The following is a 26,717-nucleotide window of genomic DNA, read 5'->3' on the forward strand; positions in this document are numbered from 1 at the left end:
GGTACTACTTTGTATCACAAACAGTACTGTATTTGCAAAACTGATATGTCATAAATGTATAGATGTACAGTAGCAGTACTGTCTACCTGTATGTCATGTATGTCATTATGAATTGAAAATGGGGGACCCTGATGTAAACAAGACGAAAGTATTTTGCACTGTACAGTATGTCACAGGTGAGCTTGCTAGCCATTTGATTGTTAACGTGATATAAAAAAAATAATCAATACTTGATTGATTGATTGAAAAGTTTATTAACAGATTGCAGAATGGGTACATTACAGTACAGCTCAATACATACAATTGTTAAGGGGATGCAGACCAGAGAAAGACTTTCGTCTTGTTTACATCAGGGTCCCCCATTTTCAATTCATCATAACATATATGACATACAGATAGACAGTACTGCTACATCTATACATTTATGACATATCAGATTTGCAAATACAGTACTGTTTGTGATACAAAAGTGTCCAGAAAAGGAGTGTATATACATTTGGTTGGGTAGGGGACACACACACATTTTACACTGTACATTGGAATACTGACAAAGCCTTACTTGGTCATTTACTGTACAACTAGGTTAGGACATTTGTAGGGTTTGTACATTACAAAATGCAATGGGCCTGGTCTACAAGATACACTACACGACCAAAGTACCCATGTACATGTCAAAATACTTCCCACTTTCAAAAACACTCTCAAAAAACACCTACGGGAGACTGCAATTCTAAACTGGCCCCTGTGAATGTCCTAACACACCCCCCCCCCCAATGTACAGTAAATTACCAAGTATAATAATAATAATAATAATAACTTCGTTTTATATAGCGCCTTTCAGAGGACCCAAGGTCGCTTTACATAGGGGGGGGGGGGGGAGATGACAAATTAACAACATAGTGGACAGACACAACATATACATATAAAGTGAGAAAGTTAGGGGTTGAAGGCCAAGTTGAAGAGGTGGGTTTTGAGCAGTTTTTTAAATTAGTCCAGAGTTGGGGCGGTGCAGAGTTCTGCTGGGAGGGAGTCAATATTCCAATGTACAGTTTTGCTTGTTCAGTTGTACAGTGTCCCCCACCCACTCTTCCTACCCAACCCCCCCCCCCAACATCCTCCAATGTACAGTTTCTATGTCAAATGTATATACTCTCTTTTCTGGACTCTTTTCGTATCACAAACAGTACTGTATTTGCAAATCTGGTATGTCATAGATGTAGCAGTACTGTCTATCTGTATGTCATGTATGTCATATATGTTATGATGAATTGAAAATGGGGGACCCTGATGTAAACAAGATGAAAGTCTTTCTCTGGTCTGCATCCCCTTAGCAATTGTATGTATTGAGCTGTACTGTACTGTACCCATTCTGCAATCTGTTAATAAAATGTTCAATCAATCAATCAATCTCCCCGTACTGTGGTTTCTTCTCAACCTTGGGGGGAATGGAAATGCCCCAACAATTAGCATTTCAATGGTGTGTTTGTGTGGGGGCCGCATTCCATGTCACACCTACAGTTCATACAGTATAGTCACTCTACTACCCCCACTACTAAAGCACTTTGGATAAAAGCTCTATATAAATGCTGTACTCTGTCGTCTACTCTAAGCCATCCTAGGTTGTCAAAGTGGGCAGGGGTGAGGTGGGTTCTAGGGGTAAGGTCAAGTAGAAGTTTGACCAGTTTGTTTTGTGATGTTTGTAATCTTGTTTTTAGCACCTTTGAGGTGCTTTGGTACCATGAGGTGCAAGCATAGTCGTAGTACCCTTGAATGAGTGCTCCTGCCAGAGTCTTCAGGGTATTCTTGTTTACCAGAGAGGAGATCCGGTACAAGAATCTAGTTCATTGGTTGACTTTTTGTATTACCTTGGATGCCATTTTGTCACAGGAAAGACGACAAGCACAACACCAGCCTCTGCCACAGCGAGTTATGTTATGTAAATGAGAGATATTGTTGTTAATGCTGCTATTTATGCAATTTTTATTGGTGTGTTTTGTTATTGTTATTAAACACAACGTTACATACAAAACTGTCTCTTCTGTTATTCAAGTGTTCTGATGGGAATGGTGTATTGTACCACACATAAAAATATGGAAACAATGTCCAGGCACGCACTCCAGGTTTTTCCAAATTTATTGGCAGCCTGAAATCATATCATGACGTAAAAAAAATTATTCTGATTGGACAAGAGATAACAATTATTTGCATCTTTATTGTAAGTACAGTAACAGCAGTTGTCAGTCAAGTCAAGAGTTCAGAATTGTATTAAAACACACACACACAAATTACAAGATACAAGGTTACACGTTAACTGGCTTATTTACCACTTTGACCTCCATTATTTGCTATGACTAGTGGCAACACTTTTGCCTGCCCTCTCGCTCCTTGTGCCACAGTGGACATGCAGCCTGTCCCGTCATTTGCAGTTGTAGTTGTCTTGGTTCCTCAAGATCAAAGCTCTGGATGTGCAGGCAGGGATGTTGTTGGGTTGGTCTGTGGTCGCTGCAACAGTGGGAGCTGCAGCGAAAGAAAAAAGAAATAGATTAGAAATAATTTGTCTCATTTCTTTCTCTCCCCCTCATCCCTCTCCCCTTATCCATCCAAACAATGAATAAAAAAAAATATATATTACAGAGGTGTTCCATAGACTCACAGGAATTGTGTAAAAGTGCCCAAATAGTGAAAGAAATAGTAAAATAGTTCCCCTTTAATATGATCTGTCTCTAATTCTCATATTGGCGCATTCTTCCAATTCTCCTCTCAAAATATTCACCCTCACTGAACTGAGTCATCTGAAAATGTGCTGATTTGTGATGTCAGAGACTCAGCTGCATGTTGAGACTCACACACTAAGCACAGTGAGCATTGACTGCATTCGGACTCGGAAGGTGCAGACAAGGACTTGTGAATTGATACAATTATTTTAGTTTTTATTTTGTTATTTATTTAGTTATTTTTTGGTAATAGGCCCTAATCATTTGTAATAAGATATTGATGGCTAGTGCATTTGTTTGGCTATTTACATTTACATTTAGTCATTTAGCTGACGCTTTTATCCAAAGCGACTTACAAGTTCTGTACGACAAGTCATCAGGAAGGGTACAACTCTATCAGCTGAGTAACAATGTTCATCAAAGTGTTGAGTGCTACAGTGTAGGTTAGTTTATTAGGACAAGTGCATGACAGTAAGGTTAGTTAGGGTTAGATTTCTTTATTGTGTATATTTATTGTGGCTATTGTGTCACAAAGTAAATAAACTCCATTTTAAATGGTGAACGCTGTGTCATTTATGTTTAATGTAAACCTTTTTTTATTTGTATGTCAGCTCTTCGACTGCCAGAGTGGAGTGGACTCAACCTTGATGACTTGGACTCGGACTCGGGTAATGGGGACTCGACTTGGGCTCTTCTTTGGTGACTTGGACTTGGACTCTGACTCAAACACTGGGGACTCGACACTCGACTCAGACTCGATATTTAGTGACTCGACTACAACACTGAAGTAGTGATGTACTGACTGTACACAGTACCAACGGAACAACATACTGTATGAAGTAGTGATGTTTTAATGATTACTCTACATAAAGCAACTTTGATATTTCAATTCTTACATTTTCCATCTCCTTACCTGCACAACCATAAATTCTTTCTTTTCAAAATCCAGCTCCAAGGGTTTTTGGACCATGAGTTGAACTTGAGTTGCGCTTTCTGCAACGGTAAACACAGGAACTACGGCGAACACATCCTTGTCGTCTCCAGCCAGGGTTAGCTTGATTTGTCCTCCCTGCACAATAAACATAATGATTCATACTTAATCACAAGTAACCACTCAGGTCTTGTTATGTGTCATACAGTTGGACAGTACAACAGGACAACATGGTCTCTGCTTTTTTCATTGAAGTGTTTTGAAACAGTGATAATAATTATATTATACAGTATATATATGCATCTATAATTTCGGACTTGACTGATATTTCTCCATTATCTTGGTTGATTTCAAAAAGGCATGTATTGTGTTCAATTACACTTGCTTGACTTGCTCACAATATAAATATGGACACATGGAACGTAAAAAACACTATTATTAGTACAATTAGTACAACACATAAGTACACACACACACAGATTGCTATCTGAGAAAGTAACGTAACGTTAGTCTAACAAAAACGTACTGCATATAAACGGCTGATGACTCATAACTTCCTATCACGTTTGAATAATGCTGTAAAGTTAAGTAAAAATGCATTTCAATAGTATATTAAGAGCTTACCGATTGAGAGCTAAATCCACTGCCAACAGACGAGACGCGATATTTATTTACTTCCTCTGCCTCTCTCTCAGTTTGCCGAGGGAGGGCGGAGCTCGTCCAGCACGTTGTCACCAGCTGTATGAGAGCGCCCCCGCTGGTCATTGTTAACATTAACCACACCAAAACGGCGACAAACCGGCCGGCAAACAGCTGTACCAGGACTTTTCCCGGCTGTATCTGTATACAATGAAATGCGGGTGGTCTTGCCCGCAACGATGTGCAATACAGTAGTACAACATATAATAGAATCCAATAAAACAACATTGTGCAATAAACAGGTAACATAGTAGGGCATATCGGTATTTGTACATTGCTATTTACAGAGCATGGAGGACATGCTAGGTCCTTTGGTAGTGCAATACACTGTTACTGTTGCTATACTATTTTTAAAGTGACCTTTCCTTTGTGGCCATAAGTGTGGGCGTGCGCAGCATGAGTGTGTGCCTGCTCATGTTAAAGTGGCTGCTAGTGTGCGGGCGTGTATGTTGTGTGTGTACTCATGTGTGCTTGTGTGTGGAGAGTTCAGTGTTCTGTGGCACTCAGTGTTCAAGGCTCTGATGGCCTGGGGGAAGAAGCTGAGCCAAAGCCTCTCTGTCCTAGTAGCTGGGGTTCGCAGGCGTCTGACTGACCTCAGCAGCTGGAACAGGCTGTTGTTGGGGTGGTGAGGGTCTTTCATTATTCTGCAGGCTCTGGATTTGCACCTCTTGTTGTATAGAACCTGCAGGGGAGGTAGTGCAATACCCGTGGTACGCTCGGCTGAGCGCACCACTCTCTGTAGGGCCTTCTTGTCCTGTGCCGTGCTGTTTCCATACCAGGCAGTGATGTTTCCAGTCAAGATGCTCTCTACAGCTCCGGAGTAGAAGGACTGGAGTATCTTCCCAGATACTCTGAACTTCCTTAACTGTCTCAGGTGGTAGAGGCGCTGCTTCGCCTTTTTTACGACTGAGTCTATGTGTGTTGACCATGTCAGATCCTCTGAGATGTGGACCCCCAGGTACTTAAAGCTGCTCACCCTGTCCACGGTAGCCCCGTTTATCCTCAGTGGTGTGTGTGTCTCCTGCTGTCCTCTCCTATAATTCACGATCAGCTCCTTGGTTTTACCAATGTTCAGGAGCAGGCTGTTGTCCTGGCACCAGCGTTCCAGTACCTCAACCTCCTCCCGGTAGACCTTCTCGTCGTTGTCCGAGATCAGCCCCACCACCACTGTGTCGTCTGCAAACTTCACTATGGAGTTGGAGCTGAACTTGGCCACACAATCGTGTGTGTAGAGTGAGTACAGCAGGGGGCTCAGAACACAGCCCTGGGGGGACCCGATGCTCAAGGTGATGGTGTTGGAGGTCTGACCCCCCACCCTCACCGCCTGGTAGTGAGACGGAGCGCACTTGATTGATTGGCGTTCACATCGTACCACATTGTGTTGACAGCCTAGAGATCCAATCAGAGAATGGTGCCAGCTAATGCTACGGAACTTGGAGCTAGACCCTATTGACTGTGGCGTCAATAGCCATCTAATGTTCTAGATTTTTCTGTCATCTCACCACTGAGACTGACTGTGTGCAATTTGCCTTGAAAGAGACTGACATCGAGAATAAGATCTGTATTCAATTGTTCATGAACTTATTGTGCATCGTTTTATGATATATATATATTTTTTTATCTCAGTTGAAGTAGTGTAATTGACATGAACGTGCCGTCTTGGACTCTGTAAGCTAACTTGAGCTAATAGCTAAGTCATTGAAACGTTCACCCAGAGGAAGAAGAAGATGGGATAGGTGCCCACAGCTTTGATGAGTGCACTGCTTTGGCAATCGCTTAGGTGACTGTCTGAGTGACCACCTGTCGGAGCCGGAGTCCCGAAAATGGAACGTGTGTCACGCATCAACAGAACAATGTTTAGTGGATTTCGACAGCATCCACACGCAAATGAAGGATCGATTAGATCACAGAAGACTGCCGTTTGTTGCATTGCCTGATTTGCAACTGTTTGCAAGCAGGCGAGGTCATTGAACGTTTCATAAGAAAATATCGAAGGATGGATTAAGTGATCAGATGGGAGGGACACTCCTCGTAAATAAGTACATCAAATGGTGAGTGGATTTAAAATATATATATATATATATTGGGCCACTGCGTCCAGTGTGTCAGTGACGTGTGTGTGGCTGAAATGCATGCGTTTACTTTCGAATTACCCACGTAATTGTCCTTGTGTTACATAAAACCCATCCTAAAATGCAGCCTCGTGCAGAGGAAGGTGGTAAATACATGTTAGATATTCCAATGTACAGTTTTGCTTGTACAGTTGTACAAGCATGTACCATTGACTCAGAATGGTCTGTTTTATTGATATCGTCACAGCAGTATAGTTTGTTTATACTTCAGAAGTATGATATTTAAACATGGCCCCAAAAATGAATGGAAGCGAATGAGGAGCCTGACACCTGGGAGGAATGGGGGAGTTGCAGCCTTGGGGATGTTTTCAAGTTCAAGTTCTTTAATAGTTGTCATACAGAAGTACAGAATACTTTCATACAAAATGCTTCTTACTGTTACGCTCCAGAGACTGTGCTAGACAAGATAGTATCAAATAACATAATAACATAATATAGCATGAATTTAGAAGAAGAAAATGAGGTCACAGTGTTCGGTATAGACATATGTACAATGTTCTGAGTTACCATATAATATACAATACACAATACTATGCAGTGTACTAATGTACAGTACTATCTAGTGCAAAGCAGAAATGGGATGAGGTACAATTTTAGGTACAATTTACAGTAAGGTGTACAAGTTGTAGTGCAATCCTTCATCCATAAATATAAAGTGTGGGGAGTGGGTGCTACAGTGTGTTTGTTTAAAGTGGGTGTGTGCTATAAGTGTGTGGAGTGGGTGCTACAGTGTGTTTGTTTAAAGTGAGTGTGTGCGTGTGGATGTGTGTGCTATGTGCGTTTGGTGGTTGTTGTTGTGTAGTGTTCATTCATTGTTCGTTTAGCAGCCTGATGGCCTGGGGATAGAAGCTTCTTCTGAGTCTTTCTGTGCTCGCCTTGAGACTCCTGTATCGCTTGCCTGACCGCAGCAGTTCAAAGAGGCAGTTGTTCGGGTGACTGGAGTCTTTAATGATTCTCTTAGCCTTGCCCTTGCAACGCTTGTAGTAAATGTTCTGGAGGGTGGGGAGCCCCCCTCCAATTGTGCGTTCGGCTGAACGTGTCACTCTTTGTAGTCTGCTTTGGTCTTGTGCAGTGCTATTCCCAAACCAGGAGGTGATGTTGCCGGTCAAGATGCTCTCTATTGTACATGAGTAGAAGTTCTTAAGGATCTTCTGGCTGACTTGGAACTTCCTTAGGCGCCTGAAAATATAATTGAATATATAATATAATAATTTGTGCTTCACCAAGAAATTTGGTCAGCAGCCGCCACTGCTGTGTACATACATCTGATTAGCACTATACTCAGTACTAATTTATATATTGTATACCCAGTTTAATCACCTGTACATTGTATGTTACTTTACTGTTACATTTGCACTCTGGTTGGATGCCAAACTTCTTTTCGTTGTACTGTACTTGTGTTGTATAATGCCAATACTTTTTCTTTGGTTTTTTTTATCCACTTTTTCTCCCATTTTCTATATTTTCTCCCATCCAAATTTCGTATCATCCAATTCAACCCTCCCCTGTTTCTTGCCTCCCACAAGCCGGCTGCAATGTGGACTAAGTCATACATAGCACAAGTCCCCTCCGGTACTTGAGGTAACAGCAGTCGCATCTTTTCACCTGCGCAGCTCGATCTCTCAGTGGCGAGGAGTAACGCGTGGGAGGCTCACGCTGCCCCCGACACTTCCTGATTCTACTGCGCAGGCGCACCAACCGACCTGTAGGAGTCGCTGTCCACAACGCCCGATCCCCACCCATCAGTTTCCCACCCCCTAATACGGCCAATGTGTATTAGTATGAACGACCAGCTAAACTGAAAGCAATGTGGAGCGCTGGGCTCGAACAGGCGAGCCCAGCGTCTCCGCATTCGTGGCGAGCGCCTTGCCCACTACGCCACGTAGCCGCCCTATAATGACAATACTTTTGAATCTAAGGGATTTTGATCAGTGTTTTATTGTGAAATAATAGTTAAATGCTGTGAAATCCCAAGGATACAGTCCTTTTTACATGTATTTGTTGGGATATTACAGGGAGCCTTGATTACAATATGTCACTGTAAGATAATACTGTTAAATGTTGTGAAATGCTGGTAATTGTTTACAGTGCTAAAAACTCACTTCAGTGCTGAAGAGGAAGTGTAGATTTTAATAGTGTATTTATTTATAGTTTAAATAAAAGTCTATTTCCTGTTGTAACATTTGCTAATTAATACAATAGCTGATCCAAACTGTTCCCTAGCAACATAATTCCAATGAAAACATCTATAGGTGTTCCTAATGATTTAGACACTTGAGTGTACAGTACTTCACAGCAGGATAATGCTTCTCAAAATAAACAAGCGTGAGCAAGTCAACACCATCTTTATTAAAACACCCATCACTTCAAAAGGTACGGAGATTGCCAGGGGAGAAATATGAACGGTCCCAGGGTGCTCTCTTTCTGGAACTCTGAAACGAGAGAAAATACATGTTTTAGGGCATCATTCTTTCCTAAAGCAAAGAGGCCTAGAAGCGTGGCTAACGCTAATGGCGCACATAACAGAGAGGCTAACTGCCTAAGAAAACAGGCACAGAGGCACTGAAAGAGGATTTCACCCATCTAATGAACACACTAGACTAGACAAATATCAAGATGTATCCCATCAGTGGACCAATTGCATGCTTTTGCAGAGGACAAGAAGCCTTCAGTTGACTCCTTCAGACATTAAGCACCCCCACAGCCCAAATAAAAAAATATAAATATTTTAATCTTTTTATTTTTTTGCATTGGGGGGGTAGTCGACTATCGGCAAATCAAAGTAGACTATACAAATCCTTAGTCGAGGTCAGCGCTGTTTATAATCTCACCAACTTGATTAAAAAGGTGCTATAGATAACATCCAGCCACTAGATGTCGCACTAGGGCACCAGCATTATTCAATCAGGTGTATTCCACAAGGGGAAATGGGAAGTAGAAGGGGGGGGGCAATACTTTTATTCCACGCCTTTCTAGAAGTTCTGTGGATATATTCTTTTTTAAGAATGATTACTCTACATATACATTTGAGCTATAGCACTTTTTTTTTTTATTGGTCTTTTTCCCCCTCCATTTTCCTCCGATTTTTCTCCCATCCCAATGTTAGTCGTATGCCAATTCCCAATCCCTTCCTGGTCGCTGCGCACTTACCCCCCACAGTCAGATCATCTGGGAGAGTGGAGGCTACCACGTGCTTCCTCCGACACACGTCCAGCCAATCACCGCTTATTTTCACCTGGCAGCGCAGATTCTCACTGAGAGGGCGTAGCGTGTGGGAGGATCACACTATCCCCCTCAGGTCCTATCCGCGCTTAGCAGGCGCCCCGACCGAACTGTAGGAGTCGCTGTTTACAACGACCCGGACCCACCCCGCCAGCTTCTCCCACCCTCTAATACAGCCAATTGTATTAGTGTGAACGGCCAGCCAAGCTGGTGACAACCCCGGAGCTCCAGCTCACAGCTCCGGGGTTGGTGACGAACGCAATCTCCGCTCGGCCACCTAACCGCCTAGCTATGGCACCTTTAACTGAAGCGCACAAATGATAATGTAACTACTTTAATAACGGAAAGCAACAGCTGTGATTGGAGGATCAAGAAAAGAGTGCAGGGTTCGAGATATGCAAATGTTCAAGTTATCTCAAATCACTCCTCAAATATAATAGTGCTGAATCAGAGTAGACCAAATTGAACATCTTATTACTCTCTGGAACCATTTGACAGGCCAAAAAGAATTATAAAAAATAAAAAGGTGCTCCAAGTGGCATTTTCTTTGTTAAAATAAGTGGTCTACATGTTAAAATAATAGCTGTACATTCTGACAGCCATCACTGATAGTGTTTGGTCAGTAACATGGGTCTCCCAGTCCCTCCGCTCTGCAGTAAATACATTTTCTGGTATCCCGTTCCTATTTTATCCAATCAGGAGAGAGAACTACACAGTGCAAAAATGGTCTGACGAAAATAAGAAATAAAAACAAATATGTTCTTGAAACAAGTAAAATAATCTGCCAGCACATTTAGCTTGACAAGATTTCTTGAAATAAGTTAAAAAATATATATATCTAGGGTTCCCTCTCCTGATTGGAAAAAGTGAGGACGGGATGCGTGTAGCCTTTTTACAACGCATCCGCGTTTCCGGCGCTCTGATTGGCCAGGTCATGTGACATGTGCGCCCAATAGCGTGTTTGCCCATTTCCGCGTCGAACAGCCTGCAAACTACCTGGCGTTCTATCGCCATGCTCTAAGACAAACTCTAACCTTAACCAACTTCGAAGAGTGCCTAAGCTTAACCAGTGTAGAAACTTGCCGTCCCACGATTGGCGCTCATGTCACATGACCTGGCCAATCAGAGCGCAAAACGGGAACCCGGAAGCGTTGTAAAAAGGCTTCAAGCAGATGGGATACCAGAAAATCTATTTTGCGTTTACTGCAGAGCAGAGGGACTACTCAACACTTAATTTAACAAGAAAATACCACTTACAGCACCTTTTAACACTTTGAGAGCCAGTCCGTGTTTTCCTTTTTACCCCCTTGAATGCCCAAATCCACTCCAATGTTAACGTTAATATCGCCTAATCTATGTTTTAAATTATGGCTATGTGTCTAATCTGCCCGTCGCTTATCAAAGACTCATTTTCCAGTCAACACTGTCAAAGCAGATTGTTTTATCGCTTCATTTCCGTTTGATAGCATTTTGAAAATCACTCGTTTGAGGAAAAAAACACCCCATTCTATGATAATCGCCTTTTACTGGAATATTCTAGAACGTTGTCATTTGTCAGCCTATTTATGAATCGTTTTCAAATAAACGCTAGATAATCGATAGTATATGTGTGCGCACGCACGCACGCACGCACGCTCGTGCCGCACGCTGATAATCGCTGCTCTTATTTCCTGATGGCTTTTACAGTCAAAACAGCTATATCACATATAGGGGAAACGCTTATATATCCGTGAAAACGAGTCTGATTATCCTAAGACTGATAACATAGATTCCTTACCTGAGATCAGATGGTATCCAAATGGATTATTCCAATTCCTGATCACCATTAGAAAAAATCGATCATTGTATTGATCAACCGTGTATACAGTAGAACACATAATCCCTGCTGCTCTTCAGGCTCCGGAGTGATGCCGGTCGATGCCGGCTGCGTGAGTGAGAAGTAAAATGTGGAGTCAGAAATCCTTTCTCCCATTCACTTTCATTGAGTCCAATCCAAAAGGGTGATTTACCATCTGGGAGACGATAGGGGGCGCTTTTTTCACATCCGAGAGCCTGGGGTGACTGGATCTCCAACGGTAGGCTCGCTTGATGCAATATGATTTCAGATCGCTAATAAAAAAAAAACGAATAAAACGAATATTCTCGTGATGGGCATTCAACCCGCGGGGGGTAAACCCGAGAAAAGCAGTGAGTGGCATTCAAAGTGTTAAGGGCCTAATTTGACCCCCTACTTTTGCCATCCCTGATTATATTCAATATGTTGAATTTCAGGTATAATACCGTTCCTCATATCATTGGTGTCGCTTCTAGATGTTCTCTTGTGGATACGGTGGTAGTCAGGCGGTTCAATGCTGCCGGTGGGAACGCCCTCTTCATCCTCCCCACAGCTCTGACACACATCGTCATCATCACCGTCCACCGAGCTCCATCTAGAAACATTCAGTATCATTGTCCGTATGACTTTCCAACATGTACACAGTATGCTTTTGTTTTGAACGTTTATTTTTATGGCACAAAAGGATCCACGAAAAACACGCGCCATCATTTAATGATCACTTGTTTGCAACCAAGATTCTGCATTTGAATACTATGCCAAATAATGTAGCAGGCCATTTGTGAATTAGCTGTGCCAATGTCGGCCAATAAACAAACACAACTCCAGAATATTCTTTACTTATATAAACCCACTTTAGTCCTGAAGAGGAAGTGCAGATTTTATAATAGTTCATTCATAGTTGAAATAAGTGTATTTCCTGTTGCAATGTTTGCTAATACAATAGGTTAATAACTCACTTCGGTTTAATTTTTTACTTTATGGCAAAGACCTTCTTCAGAGCATAATGTTTTCCATGGTGTTTCTACTTTATTGGACAGATCATGAGACGTGACTTGCATTGGCATCCGTTTCTGTATAACGCCATTATTGGTGATCTTCCACCATACATCACTTCATTGCTGGATTGGAGCTCTGGACCTTATCACACTCACTCTGGTGATTGACTTATACACTTAAAGTTCCTAGAGTTTGCACTGAATTAGGAAAATCTGCTTTTAGCTTCTGTGCCCCAGAAACATGAAATGTCTTGAAATGCACTTTAAAACTTAATTCATTAGTATCTATTGGTCAGTTAAAATCTTTAATAGCAAACCACTTCACCAGTCGATTAAAATTATTTTAAATGTTTAATTGATTTTTTTCTTTTTTCTACGTCGTTTTGTATTTATTATGAGTCGTATTTCTCTACGTCGTTGTAAATGAGCGCTCTCAATGATCCTTCCAGATTAAATAAAGGTTGACTGAACGAACAAGCCGGGGTTCAAACCTGTGGCGTTGCAGGTGCACGTTGCTCTACAGCTTCCCAGTTATTTGGTAAAAGATAAATAAAGTGGATAAACCTTGCATCATGAAACTCACCTCCCACTGATAAAAGAACAGGCCTTTTTCACTGGGCCCATCTTGGATATGGGCAATGCTTCCAGGTAACATGTTATATAGATCTAGAGAATGTAACAGATATAGAGTAGTGAGATCACAAAGAATCATATGACGTTACTGAAAAGTGTCTGCATGGACTAAAGAGTGTTGATTTTAACATATGACATTCATCATGTCCTTTCATTACACGGCCATGTGATATGTATATAAAAAGGTCAGGGGTTCAGGTAACTAACACATCATAATAGTCTAAATAGTGCGTCTAACTCGATTGTCTTAGAGCAGCATGCTGTGGTGAGCGGATCTACTTTTCCATCCCACCAACAACATAGAACTCTAAAGATGTTGGAAGATAAAAAGAATGTCTAGGCTAAAAACACTAAAGGTGATCAGGACTTTAAGAATCTACCTTGAGGAGAGAGATTTAAAACATGATAATGAACTCCAAATGCTCCGCTTCGGACAGCGGGAGATACTAGGAGCACATGCCCCAAACAGTTTTTTATGATTTAGATTTATTAAAAACAAGGGACACCGAGACGTGTTGAGAAGACCAGGGCCTCAGCCAACGCAGGAAGCTTGGCCCCGGAAACTGTTTATTGGAAGGTCGATACGTTGTGACTCAACTACTGAAATAACCATATTCACACGGCGGCCATTTTGCTTATTATGTTGTACTCAGGTTAGGATTCCTTTCCACATGGATCTTATCATGTCAAGATGGCCATGAATATGGCTAAGGCACCCTAGTTAAGTTGGAACGCCCTGCCAGGAGGAGTTCAGCCAAATCATCATCATGTTTTATTAAGTCTCTCCTTGGGTCATTTCTTTCGTTCCATTTCTGCTGTACTTTTGTTTTCACAAATGTGTAATTCGTCCAGAGCTCTTGCTCCCTTCTTGCTCGATTGTTGAACCACGATCCCCCCCCCCCCCCACTGGTCTTTTGAGTTTGTGACTACTTTCCTGAAGTGCTTTGTAAACCTTGTTTTGATAAATGCTATGCAAATACAGTTTAATTACTGACATTATCATCATTATTATTATTATAAGATAAAGAAAGCTCTGGAGCGGGTGCTGACAGCGTGTTAGCCCCTTTCGGGTCTGTGATGCACGCCAACAAGGTTGGACAATTGAATACACAGTCCCATATACCTTCATAGAAAAATCCCACAATTAACTCTGTCTCGCCTTTCTCTATCAAAATGCTGGTCGTACAAGTATCGCAGAGACATTTCAAAGGTACTCAGAGTTGCACGAGGGTTTTCGGACAGACAAACGGTAGGGTTTGAAAGCTCGGCATTGCTAATAAACATTTAAAATAATTTTTATAAACTGGTCAACGCGGCTGAAAACGGCTTTGGGTGCCTGATGCGCCTCCGCTGTGCTCTGGCGTGTCGACCACGTTTATAAAAATTTTAGTGCAGTCAATAGATTAAAAAAGATTAACTAATTAATCTCACAATTTTCTGTAATTAATCTGGATAAGAAAATCGCATTTTTCTACTTAAGACCGAAGCTTGTAACAGATATTTACTTGAGTAAAATCATGGAATTAATGTAAAAAACACAAAGAAAGTATATTTAGATTCAAATACTATTTTAATAGCTTTCTTTGAATACAGTTTCTCTCCTGTGAAATACAAATGTTCAACAAAACCATCAACATTGACTCAGCTTTAAAGACTGCATTCTTATATCCGCGGCGCTAACAGAAATAAAAACAACCCAGGCCTACTGTATGTTAAAGAGCAGATTATCTTAGAGCAGCGGTTAACAAACTTTTTTGGCCGTGCACCCCCTGTCACCTCCCGACCTAGCTGACGCACCCCCCAATGGGTTTCTGTTAGGAAAAATTGTTGCTGGTGTCCGTGCACAGATTTTATTTTTTATTTTATCTCTTCCTACGGCGACTATGGATAGGGATTTCTTTATTTAATTAAAATGTTCACGACAACATGGATGCATGTACTCTGCCAGCATGTTTAATATCCATAATACTAAAGGTTTGACTAAGATTTTTATGACATTTTATTGTTTATTTTTACCACCATTAGCCTTTTCATGTCACGCACCACCTAGAGGGCGCTCGCGCACCACAAGGGGTGCGCGCACCACAGTTTGAGAACCAATGGCTTAGAGGACTTGTATGAACTACCAGTAATATAAATCATATTAACAACAAAAATGTGTTTCCATCTTCATGTCAGATGATTTAAAAAAAGGTGCATGAGTCAATGCAAAAAAAGAACAAGCAAATATACTGCTGAAAGTTCAGAACGTTGAAAAATGTTCACTCCATAGATTAATCTAGATACATTTTTAAATAATTTAAATTAGGCGACTGGGTGGCGTAGCAGAGATTGCGCTCGTCACCAATGCAAGAGACTCCGGTCTCGACTCCCCAAGTCAGCATTGCCTGCGGCTTGGGCCAGTCGTCATACTATCTCAATTGACAGAGGTAGCGGGTGGAAAGTCGATGGGTGGGGATTGGACGTTGTGGACAGCGACTCCTACAGGTCGGTTGGGTGATGCCTGTACAGCAGAAACAGGAAGTATCGGGGGCAGCGTGAGCCTCCCACGCGTTACACCTCGCCACTGAGAGTCCGCGCTGTCTGGTGAAATGATGCGACAGGCTGCCTCCTCGTGTACCGGAGGGGACACGTGATGCAAGGCTTCTATCCTCACTACAGCCGACCAGTGGGAGGCATAGTCTAGCAACGTGAAAGACAGGGGAGAATTGAAGGGGAGAATTGGCAATGCGAAATTGGGATGGGAGAAAAATGAGAAAAAGTGGATACATTTTTTTTTTATTTTAATTAATCTCCAGAGTTAAAGCATTCATTTTGACAGCCCTAAAATGTTTTAAATGTTTATTAGCAACACCAAGCTTTCAAACCCCATCGTTGGTCTGTCCGAAACCCTCGTGCAACTGTGAGTACCTTTGAAATTTCTCTGCGATACTTGTACAAGGAGCATTTTGATAGTTAATTGTGGGATTTTTCTATGAAGGTATAAGGGACTGTGTATTCACTCGTCCAACCTTGTTGGCGTGCATCACAGACCCGAAAGGGGCCGACAGCGTGTCCGTTCTCCTGGTGGAAGAGGAAGGGCTGAAGCTGCATCTGCAGGAGACTGTCCTGTCTGCGGGGGAGGAAGCGGGAGCTGGAGCGGGTCAGCAGGGCGTCTGTAAAACACCTGGGAGGGGGGGGGGGGGGACACATGTGACATGCAGTATAAATATTATTAATAATGCTTAGATTCGACTCGTGTCCTGGACGTGCAGTGGGTCAGCAACGATTGGGTCGTCTACCGTGTGCGAACATAATTTTTTTTGGTAGATCACCGCCTTGTGTGATGTTTAGAGTGTGTACGCTCTCCTAGCAGACTATATGTAACGGATGATACCGTGAAGCGCAGTCACGAAGGACTGGGGTGAGTGCTATGGGTTAAACTCACTCTCATCCTCAAAAAGACACACGTTGCAAAGCAGTGAATTCACCTCTCGTTATAGCGGTCTGTGCTGTTGCCCGTGGCGTGGGAGACCCGGGTTCGAAACTCCCTTGGGGCATCGAAATTTAAGGTGACAATGTCACAACCGTTACATATATAGACAGGTTTATATGTAAAACCGACAGGAGAGAGATTTTTCCAGAGTTTTTCCACTGCCCCACTTTAAGTATTAAGAATCCCACTGCTAAACTGAATCCACGGAATATAAAAATGACTGTAGATTTGAAAGCATACAGGACAGGTTGGTGTAAGCAGCCCAGTATGGCAGCTGAACCAAGTAGTGATATAACTTTTATATATTTAAAAAAGGAACATTGTAACATTATGGGAAATATCCAGTCAGACAAGAAGATGGATACCAATTTCCTCTCTGTGCATTCAGTAGAAAGGCTACACGAAAGAATCTGGCTACAAGCTAGCCTAGCTTAGTACAAATTAATGGAAGCGGATGCGTAGCGGCTAGCCTAGGCCAAAAACACCTCTCCCGGAGTTTTAGGCTAGCCGCTAGTGCTACGCATCGGTTTCCATTCATTTGTGCTAAGCTAGGCTAGTGCACAGCCAAATAGCTTTCTACTGAATGCACAGAGAGGAAATTGGCATTTATTAATCTTCTTGTCTGACGCCATATAATGTGGGCGTGTTCCTTTAAGATCTATGAAGCTCTATACCTGCCAGGTGATTGTATTGTACTCACCCCTCCCGGTCTATGAATGGATATCTGGGCTGAGATCTTACGTCGGGCGTCAGAGTTGCCACACAGGTGTTCACATAAAGACGGAGAGGAGGAAGCTGATTGGCTACATCTACAGAGGCCTCGATGTTGATCATGTCACCCAGGAAGTAAACAGATGATTGTCGCTCATCCTCCCAGTCGTCTGAGAACAGATTGAAAACTTTATTAACAGATTGCAGAATGGGTACAATACAGTACAGCTCAATACAAACAACTGCTAAGAGGATGAAGACCAGAATAATACTTTTGTCTTGTTTACATAAGGGTCTTCCATTTTCAATTCATCAAGACATACAAATATAATGGTACTATGTAAGAAAGAGAGATCATAAACAATTTGAAATCAGAAGGGGAGGATAATGTACATTACGATTCCCACTCCTCCCGGGCAGCGTGTCGAAGTGTCCTTGAGTGAGACACTTAAAACCCGGCCTGAAATTAGCCCCTTTCGGGACTGTGATGCACCTACACAGTCCCTTTTGCCACCATGTAAAAATCCTACAATTAAGTCTGTCTCGCTATTCTCTATCAAAACGCTCGTTGTACAAGTATCGCAGAGAAATTTCAAAGGTACACAGTTGCACGAGGGTTTCGGACAGACAAGCGCTAGGGTTTGAAAGCTCGGTGTTACTAATAAACATTAAAAAAAATTATAAACTGGTCAACACAGCTTTATTTCCGGCTGTGGGTGCCTAATGGCAGTGCAGTGATCACAGCGCAGGCGCATCACTGCATCAGGCACCCACAGCCGGAAATAAAGCCGTTTTGAGCCGTGTTGACCAGTTTATGAAATTTATTTAAAATGTTTATTAGCAACGCCAAGCTTTCACACCCTAGCGTTCGTCTGTCCGAAACCCTCGTGCAACTGTGAGTACCTTTGAAATTTCTCTGCGATACTTGTACAACGAGCGTTTTGATAAGAGAAAAGCGAGACAGACTTAATTGTAGGATTTTTACATGGTGGCATAAGGGACTGTATTCACTCGGTGCATCAGTCCCGAAAGGGGCTATCGGATTTCAAGCTTTTGGCGAGAGCAGCGCGTGTTGTTTGCCGATAATATGAACCATCCTCGGGAGCGGGAATGACTTTGTAAACCAAATGACTTTGTAAACCAAATGACTTTGTAAACCCGGCCTGAAATGAACTCACTTGTCATGAGTTTGAGGCGGAATTCCAAGCGGAGGAGAGTGGACCGGGTGGAGAGGAGGGGGCTCCAGGTCGGCCTGAGGGCACCGGTGCTCACGCTGTACCTCCTGGAGGGGGAGAGAGGGGTCTCAACCTGGCAGCCCAGACCACCGCAGAGCAAGCACACTAGAACGCAACGAGAATCCATAATAGAATAGTGTAGATTCAACTGCAAAATACACAATAGAAAAAAATAAATGGGGCAATCGAATTGATTGCACTGTATTCCATCGCAGACATTTTGATGATCGTAATAAAATAAACAAACAGCTGATTACCCATCAATTACTGTGGCCAACAAATTGTGGCATAGACCACTGCACTTCCGCGCTACATTGAGCTCATGGAGGAGAGAGTGGGGGGAGAAAATGAATGAATGTGGATGAGAGCCTTGACATTAAGTGGTTGTAGCTACGGCTGTGGGGGTGCTGGAGACATGATCCAATAGACTTGTGTATACGCCTGCGTCTCCTGAACACGGCGCGACCAATCCCAAGTCGATCTGCACTTTCTCGGCCGAGCTATAGTCGCTTTTTCGCACCTACTCCCGAACTATGCATGCACAGATTGAATCTCTGTGGGCAATTTGAGTAGGTGCGGAAAAATGACTATAGCTCGGCAGAGAAAGTGCCGATCGACTTGGAATTGGTCCCTCCAATCAACTGTGTGTAGGTCTACTGGATTGGCAGCGCACGCAGCAAAACGACTTCACCTTTTATATTTACAAAGGATTAGAACGGCAACACCCTCCATTCGAAAGACGTCTCCGGGTGAAGCAGGTGGAGGAGTGTACACGAGCAGGTTACTGAAGACCACGGAATCCTCTGTCACCTGGGACGGGACACAAAAGCAATTATACAAATATGTCACTAGGTGGCAGCATTGGGCACTTATTGTATTCCATCACATAATATTAATAGATTTCATTTATATAGCACACTTTAAACTCTGAGCTCTCAAGGTGCTTCACAACAGAAGGAAAATAAAACAAAAGGTTTAAAACATGAACACATTGAACTGAATAAAATAAAAACATAAGAATAAAAAGGTTTAAAACATGAAAACATTTATGTCTCTCCCTTTATCACTCCATGCCTCATTAGACAGTGTAGGTCTACTAACTGGCCGTTACAACACTTTCAGAGTGTCTACTTTAGCATGTTGTACAAACAACTGGCAGGGTATTGTACAGTTAAAGGGGCACTTGACAATGCAGATTTATTTTGCATAATCTCACACAACTCTAAAGTATATGGCCACCGGTGATGTCATCGGGGACACAGAATCCTTGTGTTAATTACAGCACCATAAAATGATGTAAATGAAAGACATAGCAATACCTTGCCTTCTTATAGGGACTACTACCTGTTGTAATTAACACAACACAAGGATTCAGTGTCCCCGATGACATCACTGGTGGCCATATTCAAAGTAATCCACTCTCAATAACTGTCAAACAAAATTAATGTGTGCCAAACTGAGTTTTTGGATGTGTGCGAGATTACGTGCAAAATAAAACAGCGTTGTTTTTGTTGGTCAAGTGCCCCTTTAAGAAACCCCCACTAACCTTTAGCTTGGTTCCACACATGCTCAACGGGGCCACGATGGTGTACTCCCCGTGCCCAGACACCTGGGCCTTGCAGAGGAGATCTCCTGACGCACGGATAGGCCCAAGCCTCAGGTGTTCCGGCTCAACGGGCAAGCCGTGTCGAAAGAGATCGGCCTCCATCACCACCTCGATGGTGTCCTCGTGACATCTCACCACGACCGTCTCCACCGCATGCTCCCCGAGCACCCGTTCTCGGACAGGCTCAGGAGAAGCACCAAGGTCACCTGCTGGATGAGAGTTCAGTCCGTCCGTCTGATCCAGTGAGTTGGCTTCGAGGGCAGCCAAGTCAGAGAAAGACATAAAGAGAGGTTTGGATTGGTAGGTGTAACACCCAACGGACACTAATCTACACAATACGTAAAGAGGTAAGGCTAGTGAAATATAGGCCATTGTGGTGTTGCGTTGATAGGCGTTCCCCTGTAATCCTCTACCTCTATCAAGGGTTCCTTGACATGACTGTCAACCAAGGCTAATAAATGTAGGCTAACTCACCAGTCAGTCATCCAATGGGAGATGGGGGTATGGTGCGTGCTCAGATTGCGTCAATGGAGTGTTTGGGGATAACATTTATGAAAATGCAGCCGAATTGTAACCATGCATGTGTCATACTTCAATGTTTGACGCAAAGTGACATGTTTGGATCATCTCCTCGATTTTACTCTCCTTGCCGTCAACCGTGATACCTGAGCTGCGAGACCAAGGTGTCACATTAACAGATGACCAATGGGGTTCTTTCATTTGCTGAACACACCAGAGATGAATCACCTAATCCACCCCCTCTATGAGCACGTTCAGCCACTGACTCATAACCCCCCCGGACACTCCACTAACGCCTCTGCGAACCAACAGCTGCAGAACTGGAGAACTATTAGGAATGTCTGACTCTTAATGACTAAACACACTGCACAGACTACAACGTATGATGTACATCATGCCAGTTAGGGTACCTTGTGTATACTGCACCTTGTGTATACCCTTTACTTTACTCCTACTCATATATTCAGATTCAAATTATTTATTGCCTATATTTATTGTAACATATAATATAACCGATAGGGCATACAGACCCTCATCTGCACCTTTGTTTACGGTTTATCTTTCTCATATATTTATATTCAGAGTTTATATTGTTTACACTGTTTATTTTTTATAATATTTGTATTGCCTATATTTATGTCTTTCTACTATTACCCTGCCCATACTATCTCCCCTCCCCCATGCTGCTAGGACGGCAGAATTTTTCGCAAGGGGATCAATAAAGGAATATCTTATATGATCTATTCTATGATCCATCAGACATTGCATTATGTATGGTTTATTTTTTACAAGGTCAGATACAACCTCAATGACATATTTTGCACGCAGCTGCCCCTTGTGTTGTACAGTATTGAACTAATGTTACTATGTTAGCTAATATACTCGTTCCTTGGAGCAGGTTGGCAGGCGTATACATGGAAGGGGGGGGGGGGGGGGGGGGGTGTTAGGTGTCCTTGCTCAGGGGCACCTCGGTACCGTCGGCGGTGGGGATCAAAACAGCAACCCTTCCCACCATGCAAGGTGCCGACCTGCTCATCGGCAGTTAGGGGTTAAGTGTCTTTGCTCAAGGCACACTGCCGACACACTGCCGGGAGGAGCTGGAATCAAACCGGGAACCTTCCGATTAGGCGGCATCCTAACCGACCTGTCAAGAGAATACCACTGATCTTAGTGTCATAGAAAAGTATTTATTAAACATAAGATCTGTACATATTGCATTTTGGTACCATGGTTCAGGAAAACATGTTGATATGTGCCAGAAAATTACTGTGCATTTGTTATGTAAAAAGAGCCAAGGCACTCACAAATATAATACTGAAAATACATTTTCAATGGCAGTAACAGTTCATCCCTTTGTTTAGTATTTTTCAACAGCTTAGGTACTTTGTACAGTTGTAGTGTAGATTCAATGACCAATATTTTGTCAAAGGTGTGTGTGTGTGTATATATATATATATATATATATATATATATACATATATAAAAAGACCTTCATACAAAGTTTATACAAAGACATCTGACAATGACTTGTATAAAATGATTTGGGGGGGGGCTCGCTTCCATAAAGCATCATGGCACAAACATCACGTCATACGGGTCTCGATGTAATCTCTGCAGACACACTGCTAAGATTCGGCGGCCAAGAATAATGTAAACAGCACAAGTAACACTGTTCCGATCGTCCACGCGGAGAAAGATCCTTTCAGCTTTTATCCGTCGACAGACGACCCGACCCAGAGGTAGAAGAGAAGTCTCCCGTTCTCCCGGTGAGGTGTCCCTTTGTGCCCCCATGCCTCCTCACAGTTCCCCCGCGTCGTGTGTCCGTCCCCCGTCAGCGTTGTCCCTCGTAGCCTTGTCCTCCACCGCTCCCTTCGTCCCCGTGTCCCCCTTCCACACCTCCTTCAGACATTCTGAGACAGAGACAGAATCAATAGCGGGGACCCGAGGTACGTTCCGTAACACGACACCATATTTGAACTTGAACCCAATATGCCTAAGGTAGGTCTTCAGAGGAAGATGAGGTTAAGTTAAGGTTAACACATCACCCCCATCCTCCACGATCTCCACCGGCTCCCCATCATAATACAGGATTCAGTTCAAAATTCTACTCGTCACCTAGAAAGCCCTCAACAACCTGGCCCCCTCCTACCTCTCTGACCTCCTTCTCCACCACACGCCTACCCGCTGCCTCAGGTCCGCAGATGCTAACCTCCTCCAACCCATCAGGACTAAGCTCCGGACCTGGGGCGACAAGGCCTTCGCTGCAGCTGCCCCCACCCTCTGGAACGCCCCTTCCCAACCATATCCATCATGCAGACACTCTTTCATCATTCAAAACCCACCTTTTTACCCTTGCTTTCAACCCTTGAACCTTGAACTCCCTCCTCTCACACCTTTTTATATAATAAAAAAGAAAATGTCTACTAAAATTGTATTGTTTGTTTTATAAAGTGTCTTTGAGCATTAGGAAAAGGGCTATATAAATCTGATGTATTATTATTATTAAGTTTGGGAAGCCACATATTTTGCCTTTATTTACAGGTCGACTTAGCACACTTGCTTATCTTGCCCTGCTTCGCATTCATTCAGTTGGGCATCGACACCCGAGGCCTGCTCCAGTATGAGCCATTGTTGCTCAATGTGTAGATCCACTCCACTGAGCCACTGGGCTGTTACATGCCTTGCTCATGGGCACCTCGGCTGTAGCAATACCAAAGTCTGTCTAAAGAGAAGTCGGTCCACCCTGCCGCTATCTTGATAACTCATGAACTAACGAGACCTGACCCCTCTCTCCTTGAACGGGAGTGATCCGTATCTAAGAACCTGTCAGAACATTTAATTGTTTTTCTTTCATATTTGAAGTCACTTGCTGACAACACAGAATGGTTCATTTGGTCAAAAAGGACAATTTTGTGATAGAAAAATGCCATTTTCCCCCACTTAGACCAGCTTCTACACATGCGTCACCTGCCATACGTGACAAATAAAACAAAACTTGAACTTGAACTTGTGGACACTTTGCGATGTGCATCCTTGCAGATGCATATTTTGGAAGTGAGGTTTGGAAGCCAGAAGTAAGTATCTCTGGTCTTCGGATGAGATTGATTGAAGGATGAAGACAGGATAGGAAGAATACGCTTGACAATACTTTTCATTAGGGATGTCCGATATTATCGGCCTACCGATATTATCGGCCGATATCGGCATTAAAATGTGATATCGGAAAATATTGGTTTAAAAAAAATAATAAAAAAAATTAAACTTTATTTACCCAGGCAAGCAAGTAAGAACAAATTCTGATTTTATTTATTGTCAAAAGTATGCATAATGTTGTGTTAATTCCACAACAAGAGATATGTAATGTTAATTACATGCAGGGGGGGACCCTGCATATATCGGTATCGGTTGATATCGGTTGATATCGGTATCGGAAATTAAGAGTTGGACAATATCGGTATATCAGTATCGGTAAAAGCCAATATCGAGCATCCCTACTTTTCATATTCTGCAATGTAGTCTCTGGTTGTAGTTATTGGTTTAATTGGTTGTATTAATGCATTTGGGACGTTGGGCAGACAAAGTTAAACATCCAAAAACCCTAAACAGTTTTGCACACATTAATTTAGTTATTGAGTTACCGTAATTCCTCTAATAGTAACCGGGTCTCAAATACAAGCCGGGTCTCTATTAATGGCCGGGTGCGCTCTTGAGCTAAGCAATTATAAGCCGGCCTCCTAATACAAGCCGGGTTACGGCATACTGAGCTAGTTACTTGATTTCACTTTGAAAACGTTGAAATGACCAGTGACCACCTGTAATTGCACTGTTTACTATTTCATACAGTACTTGGTTTCAATAAATGAACCCAGTACATTTTACTGGGTTCAAACTGACACAAAATGTTGATTTATTCATTATGATCCGTTTGAAAATTTGAAATATAGGCCTCCCTCTTATACAGGCCTCCTCCTAATACAAGCCTGGTACCCGCTACAGTTGAAACAAATACAAGCCGGGGTTACTATTAGAGGAATTACGGTATTCATTATTGTGAGAGACTAAGATCCGCCAGTCACAAGACGGGGACGTCCAATATGGCACATCATTAGAGCTGTTGCTCCACTAAAGAAATTCTTATTCGACTAATAGTCATATTGTTGACTGATAGATTAGTTGATTTAATCAACAATCTGTAACATTTTATTTTCTACCAGGTGAGGTGAGTTGAGTAGGCTGTGTTGCGCTGCCTGTTTCCTCGACTGTAGTAGTAGTTTATAGACTGTGGATACAGCGCCACTGGTTAGAATTTATTTTTAAATGTATTCATTTTAATTATCCGCAATATCTAAAACAATACCGGTACTTGGCTCCATATTATTCCAATTATTATTTAAGGAATTCTAGCCAACTCTATTTTTCCATACCTACACTTTCAACTCCCTCAAAAGCAACAGCCAAGAAAGCCTTTTTGTTCAAAGCCCCTTCTGATTGGAATAACCTACCTGCAAATACTCGTTCCATTTAATCTTTTTATTTATTAAAAAATGCGCTGTCTTCTTACTATAAAAGTACATGTACATGTTTAGTTAATAATTTATATACTGCATACTATCATGACATTCATGACTGATCTCTTCCGAAGTAACGATCCATTCCTATCCTTGCTTGATTTGTGTTTAGTTTGTTTGTCGTATATTGGTTTACTTGTTTTGTATTGTTATTTCTTTTTGTTGTTGTAGATTATGTTTTGATGTCCAATGTTTGTTTGTTTGTTTTTTGAAAATGCGCATACATTGTATTGAGTTAGGAGCCCCTCGAAAACTAGATGCTACATCTCAAAAAGATAAAGAATTTCAATATAAAATAGTACAAAAGTGGGATGTCCGATATTATCGGCCTACCGATATTGGCATTAAAATGTGATATCGGAAAATATCGGTATCGGTTTAAAAAAAAAAATAATAATAAAAAAGATTGCATTTCTATAATCTTTATTTACCCAGGCATGCAAGTAAGAACAAATTCTGATTTTATTTATTGTCAAAAGTATGCATAATGTTGTGTTAATTCCACAACAAGAGATATGTAATGTTAATTACCTGAAATTACCCTGCATCGGTATCGGTTGATATCGGTATAGGAAATTAAGAGTTGGACAATATCGGAATATCGGTATCGGTAAAAAAGCCAATATCGAGCATCCCTATTTGAGACCATGCAAAGTTACCAATACTCCCGTCAAGGAAGTGCGGAATGTTATTATAGGCTGTAATTAGACATGCCACCTGTTAAGCTCTAGCCCTATTTTCAATCCGCCTGAAAGTACGTGCCCAAGTAAATGGAAGATTACTCCACTTCTACAAGGTCAATTAGCATGTTCTTGGTATCTAGGAACATCTATGGACCTCAGGGAATGTACTCCCATTGTCAGAAATATTGTGTACTATGCTTGAGTAAATTGTGATGAAACAGAGGAGAATATAAATTAGAATCTTTCTTTGCATCTTTGACGGTGAATAACACCAACATTTTTAAAACATCGGTAAACAAACGTAGTGCTGAAAATATACACTTTGACTGCTGTTTTGATAGGGTTATGGTCTTTACTCTTGGCTACATTTGAAAAAGAAACACAACAATAATTAATATGGCCTGTATTGATCGATTTAGGGTTAATTGGGGGACCCTAGGCCATAACAGGTTAACTGTAATAGAAAGATAAGCAACACCTAGGGATGCGCAAAACTCACAAAATTGCTATTCGATAGTCACTGGGACCTATTCAAATACTAATCAAAAACGCTACAATATAACATCTCCAGTCTCTCTTTCTTCATCTTTCTTTTCTGTTCTCCCAGCAACAGTTATGCTACCTGGCTAGTGAGCTATAGTGTAACAGTTAATAGGGTCCCCTCTCAATACAGTGTATTTTTTTTAAAAGATTTTGATCTGTATGTTTCTTCCATTTCATTGGTTGTTTTATAAATTTTAATTGTTTTTATTCATTT

General features: G+C 42.0%; 1 protein-coding gene across 1 annotated transcript in view; it reads right to left on the minus strand.

Annotated features, from left to right (window-relative positions):
- Positions 1–8,820: 8,820 nt before the first annotated feature.
- LOC311226838 (zona pellucida sperm-binding protein 3-like) overlaps positions 8,821–26,717 on the minus strand; it is a 47,754-nt gene continuing 29,857 nt past the window's right edge. Inside the window, exons 6-13 of the mRNA XM_084312256.1 lie at positions 20,131–20,441; positions 19,276–19,394; positions 18,528–18,631; positions 17,339–17,519; positions 16,197–16,329; positions 13,114–13,196; positions 11,979–12,127; positions 8,821–8,908 (exon numbers count right to left, since the gene is read on the minus strand). Of these exons, the coding sequence (XP_084168382.1) occupies positions 8,838–8,908; positions 11,979–12,127; positions 13,114–13,196; positions 16,197–16,329; positions 17,339–17,519; positions 18,528–18,631; positions 19,276–19,394; positions 20,131–20,441 (1,151 nt within the window). The 3' untranslated portion in view covers positions 8,821–8,837. The remainder of the gene's footprint in view (positions 8,909–11,978; positions 12,128–13,113; positions 13,197–16,196; positions 16,330–17,338; positions 17,520–18,527; positions 18,632–19,275; positions 19,395–20,130; positions 20,442–26,717) is intronic.

The sequence above is a fragment of the Notolepis coatsorum genome, assembly GCF_963971535.1.
Source record: "Notolepis coatsorum genome assembly, chromosome: 4".
NCBI classification, from domain to species: Eukaryota; Metazoa; Chordata; class Actinopteri; order Aulopiformes; family Paralepididae; genus Notolepis; species Notolepis coatsorum.